The sequence below is a fragment of the Cynocephalus volans genome, chromosome 6 (assembly GCF_027409185.1).
Source record: "Cynocephalus volans isolate mCynVol1 chromosome 6, mCynVol1.pri, whole genome shotgun sequence".
NCBI classification, from domain to species: Eukaryota; Metazoa; Chordata; class Mammalia; order Dermoptera; family Cynocephalidae; genus Cynocephalus; species Cynocephalus volans.
This window is the reverse complement of record NC_084465.1, coordinates 67368787-67378945: the sequence shown is the minus strand read 5'-3', so window position 1 is coordinate 67378945 and position 10159 is coordinate 67368787. Positions and strand designations below refer to the sequence as shown.

Genomic DNA, 10159 nt, shown 5'->3' with positions numbered 1-10159 from the left:
ATCATTGACACGAACGCACCTTCTGGGCATCCCCTCCCGGGCACAGGAGAAAGTCTGGGAGACAGCTTCAACTTTTCAACTCCGTGGGGAATTCCTCCCCCCGGTCACAGCCCGCAGGCGTGAATCAGCCGCCCCTCCAGGCTGCACACGAGCGCTCCGCCCCGTCGGGGCCGGCGGGACTCTCGCCCCACATAAAGCGGGAGCCCGGGCCACCCGGAGGCGGGTGCCGCGCTGCCTCCTCCCGCCCGCGCCTTCTCGGGACGCTGGCAGCCATGGAGCCCGCTCGCCCCCTGGGGCTGTCGCTTCTACCGCTGCTCCTGCTGGGGGCTGCGCTGTGCGAAGCCGCTGAGGCGCGGCCAGGTATGGGCCGGTCCAGGAGCCCCTTCCCCTGCAGCCCGCTCCCCTCGCCCGCTCTCCCCAGCCCCCTGCGCGCGTCCAGCGGCTCTGGAGCCCCCGTTTGCATTTTCTCTCTCTCTGCAGGGGCCCCTCCGCTCGGAAGCGGCGGGGACAGAGCTCCCCGGGAGGCTTTTCCCTCCCAGACGTGTCTCTCTTTAGCTCTCCTCCTGCCCCTCCTGTAGGAAACAACGCGGAGATCTGCCTCCTGTCCCCGGACGAAGGACCCTGCCGGGCGCGATTTACCAACTACTACTACGACAGGTACACGCAGAGCTGCCGCCAGTTCATCTACGGGGGCTGCATGGGCAACGCCAACAACTTCGAGAGCTGGGAGGCCTGCGAAGAGGCTTGCGGGGGCATAGAGAGTAAGTGTCCCCACGCACGCGGGGGGACCCTGCGCCGCGCCTTCCGCGGACCGACGGCTAGTGACTTAGTGCTAGTTTCCCAGATCTCGCTGTTCACAGTAAGTTGAAGCTCGAAATTTCTCAAGCGCTAAGCAAGCCTCGCTGGTTTTCACTTTCTCAAAAGTAATCACAGGTTTACAGCTGCTAACACATACCCTTTCTCCTAAGTGACAATTATAGTAAGTGACGTTTATCAGTGCCTGTGTGGACTCAGGGAAAGATTTGCCACTTCACCATAGGGCATAATGAAGGGGAAAATGTCTAAGGTGCACATACGAACTTTTCTGTACTTCTCATTAGCTCCAAACCTATGGTTTTTAATTTTTCCTTGAGGACACCATTTCCTCCTGTTGATTATTCATCAATCAAGAAATACTTTTAGTGAATTTTATTATTAAGATGTAATTTAGCTAATTATATAACTTTATTTTTGCCCCTGATAGTCACACGGTCTTGAGTTAGTAGAGGGGAGATGGTGGAGATTCACAATATTGTGTCCTATTTTACTTTTAAAAAATTTTTTATTATGTCTGTTACGGCCTGTAACAGAACACAAGGCTTTGCCATTCAAGGAACTCAGCCAGGGGAAAATGCGTAGTCGTGTGAATAGGCATTGATTAACTTCATATGTAGAAACAATCGGAGAACACCCTGAGAAAACAGAATCATTTCCACTGAACTTGAAAAATATATTACAGCTAAGTCAGGTCTGGATACACTCTGTTAAAAAAAGAAAAGAAAAGAAAAGAAAAAGCTAAATCTCTAGATGAATGGGCAGTGTTTAGGGGATTACTATGCCAGTATTAAATATGATTACTTTTTTTCAGTTGTTTCTGAACATACAGTAAAGTTTCGAGAAAGTAATGCTAAGAAGGCTACTTTTGACTAACATCGTTTTGTTACCCCTCTCCCTAGAAGTTCCCAAAATCTGCCGTTTGGAAGTCAGTGAGGGCGAGTGTGAAGGTTCCAGAGAGTATTTCTTCAATCTAAGTTCCATGACTTGTGAAAAATTCACATCTGGCAGGTGTCGCCACAATGAGAACTGGTTCCCGGATGAAGCTACTTGTATGGGATTCTGTGCACCAAGGAAAAGTAAATACTGTTTTTATGGTGTTTCATTTCTTTATTAAGAATAATGGGGTGGAAAAAAAGCAGTAATTTGATGTGAAGTTAACATGTTTGTGTTCTGATGATTTCATATATACTTCAATTTCAGTCTTCACACTATTGCCCTGTGAGGGAGTATGAAGTTCCCATTTTTACATGTAAGGGTAAGAGCTAGGAATTACTTAAGTGACAAAGACATGAGTCAAAGTTTTGCTGTCTCTTCTGTGTTGTTTCTTTAGAACTGTTTCTCCTCTACTCAGTTTACACATAAAGTACTGCAGTATTCATTAATGAATGCCATGACCTCAGGTTTGTTTGGAATAGTTCTATATATGAGATAGTGGGGTATATAGAGACTTAAGATGTTGAAACATGAAAATTTCTTTTATTTTGTTGGCAGCTGGTCAGTACGGGAATCCAAACCCGTGACCTTGGTGGTATCAGCATCACACTCTCCCAAGTCAGCTAACTGGCCAGCCCCGAAAATTTCTTTCTAAAGGTTTCAGTTAGATTTCTGTGTTCTTTAGTAATTGCAAATTGTAGCACAAAGAGATCTCTAGCCTTCTTTTCTCTCTTTGTGTCTTACGTACCCCGCCCTCCCTCCTTGAAATGATGGGTTCCTTGGGAAGTACTTAATATTTGTGGAGAGAGATAGGATAGGCATTTATCTCCAACAAACCAGAGACACTTAAATGAAAAAATTCAGCAAACAGGGAAAACTTGCATTAGCAGAGACTTTGATCAAGCTCTATAGGTATAGTGTGTTGAATATGTGAAACCTTGAATTAATGGAGAGATGGTAACAGCTAATGTTCTCTTAAATTGTTTGTATAGATAGAAATGTTACAATAGCTACCTGGGAATTAGATATATGTATTCTTGATTAACAGTGGGAGGAGAGCGATAAAAACACTTAAAATAACACTTGCAACACAAGAAAGTTTACCAAAGCATGTCATAGATTATCCCTTGAAACTTGGCTCATTTTTACCTGACCATATTTCTGGGGGGGTTAGTTACTTTTCACATTCAAGGGATGCAAAGATATAGCTTCAGAAGAAATTCTGTCTAGTTTGTAAAAGTTTAAAATTGCCAAAATATGGTATGTAAGCTTACCTGCAATTTGTGGAACACCTTTTCAAATGATTTAGTAGGAAATTTTGGATTCAGAATGAGGCATCTATGGGATTAGATTTTCTTCAGTAATAGTCATTTATTTTTCTGGCATTATAGCATTTCTAATTTTATTTTCTTTTTCATAAAGTTCCATCATATTGCTACAGTCCAAAAGATGCGGGAATGTGCTCTGCTAATGTACCTCGCTATTATTTCAATCCAAGACACAAAGCCTGTGAGGCCTTCACCTATACTGGCTGCGGAGGGAATGACAATAACTTTGTTAACATCAAGGATTGCATTCGTGTTTGTGCAAAAGGTAGTGAATTTTTTCTTACTCATTTTTTAAACAAACCTTATAAATAATTCATAAGCAAAATTATATCTTATGTATCCATTTTACTAATAGCAAATTGCCATTTCTGGACTATTTCTACATAAATAGCACTTTAGTACTGATCAGTTTTGTCAATGTGCTTATACTGGCTAGCTATAGTAGACAGTAGCTGTATCCTGATATTTTAAAGCAGAATGTTATTAACTTAGTGTATAATGAGTCTAACTGAACTTCAGTCATTAAAAATGAGATGAGGTGAGCTTATAAGTGTATTGGAAAAGGTGATTTATAGTGAGCCTACAGACTGGAGCCACATAATGTTCATTGTTATTTTGTTGATTTCAGTAAAGAGGGGAAAGAATAAGAAGATACCAAAGTTTCCCTTTGTCGTCAGAAACCTGAAATTTCGGAAGAAGAAATTTTAAGCATTTTCTTGTATATCATCTTGTGGATGCTTATTTGCTTCATGATTATATCTGAAGAACAATGTGGTAGGTTGGGGAAGCGAATTATTAGTGATTTATTCACCAGTTGTTATTGCTACGAGTTACTTTTTTGTGTATTTTTTATACATAACTAGCTGCTATACAAATATGTAACGTATTTTTGATTTACTGTTTAACTGCTTATGAGATTGAATTCTTGCAGTGCTTAAGACATAAAAGCAAATAGGACTCACCCAGTTCTTGGGGTTGCTACTCCTGATATCAGAAAATGATAGTAACTGAAATAGCATAAGACAGTGTAATCATGTGCTTTGAGCATACACGAGTATAAGAAGAACTGTCAAATATATTTCTTTTTGCATTTAAAAGTTGGATTATATTTTAGGCCCAGGTTGCAGAGTTAGCAACACCTTAACAAATATTCCATGTGCTATTATGTACACACTACTGACTGTACTCCCATTTCTACTGTGTCAGATTGTAGTGTAATGCATGAATAAGGAGATTTATGTAAGAGTTAATAAAATAACTTTTATTGACTGAATTAAAAAGCTGGTCAATTTATTAAAATCGGAAATGTTCTCCTCTGGGGAAAAAAGATTATATCTATATCTTTATGTCTATTCATTTATCTATCACTTGTATATGTTTCTGTATACATATAGATAGATGTTTTTAAAAAGTTTTCCTGTTACATTATTTCCTAAAACATAAAAGACTGGAAACCACTAAAGTTGTTAACAGTTCAATACTACTCAAGGTGTTTCTATTATACAAGAAACCATGCATGAATTTAATAATTTAAATTCTACCAATAAATTATTTCTGATAAATATGATCATTCCAGTGAAATAGTTTTTTCTTTATCTATAATAAAAAGATTTTTCAAAATTTCTACATTGTCTTGACAAGACTGACATATTTAAAAGTATGCCCCTTATTTAGCAAAATTATAAATGCATTTTCCCTTTGCTTGAACTATCCCTTGTAAAAAATCTAAAGTTATTTTAGCAAATAGGTATATGCTTGAGGACACTGACTGATGCTGTAAACAATAGGAGAAACAAACCAGATGCTTATCAATAGGGGACTGGGTGAAGAAATAATGGATGAGCAAAATATCTATGTATGAATATCATCTGACCTCCAGAATGTTATAAAAAACAGGACCTAAAACAATAAGAATAAACACACACAGAGAGATTATAAAAGACATGAAGATATTAGAAATAGTTACCTATGAGGGAGGGAGGGAACAGGGGAGTGAACAGGTATGGGGATGAAATTTATGTTAATGTATCTTGTTATATAGTTTTGATCTTGGACCATGTAAAGTTTTTACATAAAAAGCAAAATTAAATAAAAAAGAATAAAAAGCATTTCTCAAAACATTGAAAACAAACCAAAACAATGGAATCCAGCTGAATATCAAAGAGTGGCATAACTTCACAAAAGATATATACATATTTTCAGTGACTTTCAAAATGAGTATTTTGTCCATACATTTTGTGGGGGATATAATCTAAGGGTCAAAAGAATTCTGAAGAAATCTGAAAACTCATTGAGTAGTCATTGTTATTAGTAATATTGGTATTGCTATTTTGAACCTGTTGTACATGGAATACTGTATAATATATATTCTATAAGAAAACATAATTATTTACATTTCTTTAGAAGTCAAGATTTTCAGTGTTAAGAGAAAAAGATAAAAGTATAAAATTAGATTCAGTAAAAACCTTTAACTTTTACATTGGAATTAGAAATACTTGTATAAACTTGGTTTATTTTCTCTTTCAAAAAAAAAAAAGTATTTTTCATCTTTCCGTTGAAAAGTCCTTGAAGCAATAGCAACTCGGTAGCAGTAAGTACACCTGCCATTCAGATTGTTGTCTCTCAATACTGTTTCTCACTAAAGAAACCAGGGCTCTTAGGAGAAATCCAGGTCTGTGGTGGGATACATGTAAGATGAGCTCAGGCCATCTTATTCCAGATATCAAGGAAGCTGTCGAAGACTAAACAATCATGTCACAAAACAGAAGAACATTTAAGGAGCTCCCACTGACCTAATATGAGATAATCTAAGCATTAAAACAAATAATGACCACTCTATATACAAATACATAAATATAAATATATAAAATTCTGAGTTCATAATTCACACAAACACCCCTCCTTGGTAATTTTGGAGGTTTCTAGGGCATTAACTCATTACTCGGAAAACTGATGAATTAACAAAGAATAAAGCATTTATCCTTTTTTTAGTTTATCCTTCAAAAACTACCACATGAAACTAAATAATATATGAGAGAAAGTTATTTATAGAAGAATTCCACCTAACACGTGCATTAAAATGTTAGAAAATACCCCTAATGAAGTGAATCTGGATGGTGATTATCAGTGGATGCTACAATAACTGCATGAAAAGTTGGTGGGGAGCAGTGTCACGGGGGACCAGGCTTACATCTCTGAACCCACGGATCACCTTAACATTTGTAAAAGTTTGGCAGTGACATTATTTGCTCCCTGATGCGGTGCAATAAGAAGTGCACCCCCTCCATGAAGTATTCTTGCAGAAGGAAAATAAAATGATCTTACTATCTTATTGTCAGATTATAAGAAAGTATTGGAGGTAAAGGAGCAAATTATAGAAAACCAGGAGAAATGATCTGCCAAATCCATACTGTTGGACAGTCTGTAGGACCAAAACTCTGGTTTCTCCAACAAGCCAATAAAATATTTTAAAAAGGGCTTGGGGAGCCAGTGCTTTTATAGAAGATGAGAATTAACAACAACAAAAACAACGTGCCATTGAAACCTTTCTGGTTGGGTAAGGCCTGTGTTTATTACTGTTTTTGGTGGTTTTTGAGAATCATTATAGGAGAATGATCTTGTGTGTGCTCTGGGGTTATAGAGTGAGTGATGCCGAGCCTTTGGGGATTCTTGGGGTTTCTAGAATCCCAAAAGGGAATCTGGATTTAGTATTTGCTGCCTTTAATCCCCAGTAGCCAAAGCTCTTGGGGGATCATGGACCTAAATATCCTTTTAGTACAATTGTTCTAATACCCCAAAGCTCTGCCGTTTCATTAGATATGAATCAAAATGTCACATTGTATCCCACAAATATATACAATTATTTGTCAATTAAAAATAAAAATTTTTAAATAAAATAATTTTTAAACTAGGAAAAAAGAAAAGAAAAAAAAGCAGTCATAGGACATTCTGCAAAGAAGGAAAATTCCTTCTTACCACAGTCAGTGTGAAGACAAGTCACTACTGTGGTTTCACCAGACAGCCTTATTAAAAGGAATGTCTCCTTCTGTGACACAAAAAGACAAAAAAAAAAAAAAAAAAAAAGGTATAATGAGACAGTTCTTTTATTATTAAAAAAAAAAAAAACTACTCTGGGCTAACACTCTTTATGCACACATATTGTTACAACTTTCAACCGTAGAAACTAAAGGGGAGACTTCAAAATTGTCTGGATCACAATGCCCCCAAGTACACATGGTGTCTTCAACGGTCTTTTAGACCTTTAGCTAACAATCTTATCCAGTAAGGCAATATTCTTTGGAGTGTCTGTCCCTGTATTTTAATAGTTGCTGTACAAATTCCAGCTATGGATCATCTAGAGATAAATCTCTAGAGTGTCCCCATGGAGCAGACCTTAAAGAATCAATATCAGAAGAATGTATATTGATCCTTCATTGGACCTCTTATGACCTCGTGGACTCCATTATAGTTGCAGGAACATGTCTTTACAAGCTTCATGTTTCTAGTAAAGTATAGGTCTTGTGATAAAAATAAGGAAAAGTGTAAAAGTGAAAATTTGTGGCTTTAAAATAGCCTTTGTTTATATATTGTCATACACTTAGATGGAGATGGAGGCAGGCAAACATGGGAACTGGAATCATTCAAAATCATTTCTTCTCTCTTAACCCACATATTTAGTTGATCACCAAGTATACCTATTTAAGTCTCTTCTAATCTTCCTTATCTTATACCAGGAAAATTAAAACATTCCCTGATTTTCCTTCCTGTGTATGTCTGCTCCATATCCAATCATTGACACTGATGCCAGGGGTTATCTTTCTGGAAAAAAAAATGTGGTCAGGTTACTCCATTGCTTAAACCTCCTCAGTGGTGTCTTATTGAATCTTCACATTACTGTCCAAGCCCCTAACGTGTCACTTTAGACTTCTTATGAGTGAAGAAGTCATGGCATTCCTCTCCAGATTCATCTCCCACCATTACCTGTAACCTACAATTCAGTTGCACTAAACTATCTGCAGTTTCCAAAGCATGTCATACTGCTTTAGTTTTCTATAATGTGATCTCAAATTTCATGTATGAGAACCATCTAGGGATCCAGGTACACAGCAGGCTCCTATGCCCCATGCCCAGGGGTTTTGATTTAGTGGGTTTGAGTTGGTGCTCAAGGATGCACATCGTAAACAATGACTCCAGATCATTAGGATGTACACTTTTATCACACTTTGAGGAACACTATTTTATGATTTACCATAAGTTTCATTTGTTATTTGAAAAGAATGTCCTATCTGTAGTTGTTTGAAGAGGCTCCATACTGTTTTCCATAATGAGTGTAATAATTTACAGTTCCACCAACAGTGTAGAGAACTTCCCCTTCCCCCACATCCTCGCCAGCATTTGTATTCTCCGTCTTTTTAACAACGGCCAGTCCAACTGGGGTGAGATGCTATCTCAATGTGGTTTTGATTTGCATTTCTCTGACAACTAGTGGTGCTGAGCATTTTTTCATGTACCTGTTGGCCATTTGTATGTCTTCCTTTGAAAAATATCAATTCATCTCCTTTGACCATTTTTTAATTGGATTATTTGTTTTTTTATTGAATAGTTGTTTGAGTTCTTTGCATATTCTGGATATTAATCCCTTGTTGGATGTATAGTTTGCAAATATTTTTTCCCATTCCATAGGGATGTTTGATTGTTTCTGCTCTGTTGATTGTTTCCTTTGTTGTGCAGAAGCATTTTATAATCCCATTTGTTTATTCTTTTCTTTTGTTGCTTGTGCTTTGGAGGTCTTATTCATAAAGTTTTTTCCCAGTCCTACTTCCTGGAGTGTTTCCCCTATGTTTTCCTTTAGTAATGTTATGATTTGGGGTCTTATATTTAAGTCTTTAATTAATTTTGAGCTGATTTTGGTATATGGTGAAACAGTATGAAAGTTCCTCAAACAACTACAGATAGAACTACCATATGATCTAGCAATCCTACCACTGAGTATATATACAAAGGAATGAAAATTATCATGTTGAAGGGATATCTCCACTCCCATGTTCATTGCAGATCTATTTGCAATAGCCAAAATATAGAAAAAGTCTGTGTCCATCCATGGATGACTAGATAAGGAAAATGTGGTGTGTGTGTGTGTGTATATATATATATATATATATATATATATATATATATATATATATATATATATATATATATGCAATGGAATACTACTCAGCCATAAAAAAAGAATGAAATTCCGCCATTTACAGCAACATGGATGAGTCTGGAGAAAATGATGTTAAGTGAAATAAGCCAGACAGGGAAAGAGAAATACTGCATGTTCTCACTCATAACTGGGTGCTAAGAAAGAAGGAAAGACAGAAAGACAGAAAGATGGATGGAAGGAAGGAAGGAAATAAGGAAGGAAGGAAGGAAAGACCACAATAATACGTTGAAGTTTCAGAAGGAGAGAATAACCCTAAGGATACTAGAGATGGGGGGGGAGGCAGGGAGGAGGTTTGGGGAGTGACAGGTCAGGTAAAGGATATAAAGAAAAATTACGATTTGTAAGAATGAATATGCTAATAATAAATAAAAAATTTTTATAAAAAGAATGTCCTTCCCTCCTTGCAGCTATTTGGTGAGTTAAATATTATCCTTGTTGGCAAAGCATTCCTTGACCAACCTCAACAGATTTAATCATTTATCCTAAGGGCTTTGCTAATCTAGTACAACTTCCTGGTTGCACCAATACAGTATTTAATGATTTTCCTAGAAGTTTTATTGTTAGGGTATCTAAATTTTCCATGTAAAATGAATAGGTTATTTTTTCACTTAAAAATACATTATTTTACTCACTGTAGTATACCATGTAGAAAATAAAATAAGAAGATAAGAATAAAAATAAAAACAATCTAGAATTTTACCACCAAGTAACTAATAACTACATTTGTTTCACTGAAGTGGAAATAACTTAGTCAAGAGACACAAGCACTTTAATGCTTCAGAATGCACTGACTGTATCAGTCATTTTCTTTTGCTTATAACAAAATACCTGGAACTGGATGATTTATAATGAAAATGAAATTTATTGCTTA

The 10159-nt window shown here is 37.0% G+C and overlaps 1 protein-coding gene across 1 annotated transcript; it reads left to right on the top strand.

Annotated features, from left to right (window-relative positions):
* The first annotated feature begins 239 nt into the window (after window positions 1–239).
* On the top strand, window positions 240–4383 carry TFPI2 (tissue factor pathway inhibitor 2). Its single transcript, XM_063100823.1, has 5 exons — window positions 240–360; window positions 579–761; window positions 1716–1892; window positions 3172–3342; window positions 3706–4383. Exons 1-5 carry the CDS (start codon window positions 273–275, stop codon window positions 3783–3785), a joined length of 699 nt encoding a protein of 232 aa, XP_062956893.1. The 5' UTR covers window positions 240–272; the 3' UTR covers window positions 3786–4383.
* The last annotated feature ends 5776 nt before the right edge of the window (window positions 4384–10159 follow it).

Excerpts from the sequence above, each read along its gene's own strand:
- TFPI2 (XM_063100823.1), top strand. The coding sequence starts at position 273 with ATGGAGCCCGCTCGCCCCCTGGGGCTGTCGCTTCTACCGCTGCTCCTG. Across the intron at positions 361-578 it reads AGCCGCTGAGGCGCGGCCAG|GAAACAACGCGGAGATCTGC; the intron begins GTATGGGCCGGT and ends CCCCTCCTGTAG. Across the intron at positions 1,893-3,171 it reads ATTCTGTGCACCAAGGAAAA|TTCCATCATATTGCTACAGT; the intron begins GTAAATACTGTT and ends TTTTTCATAAAG.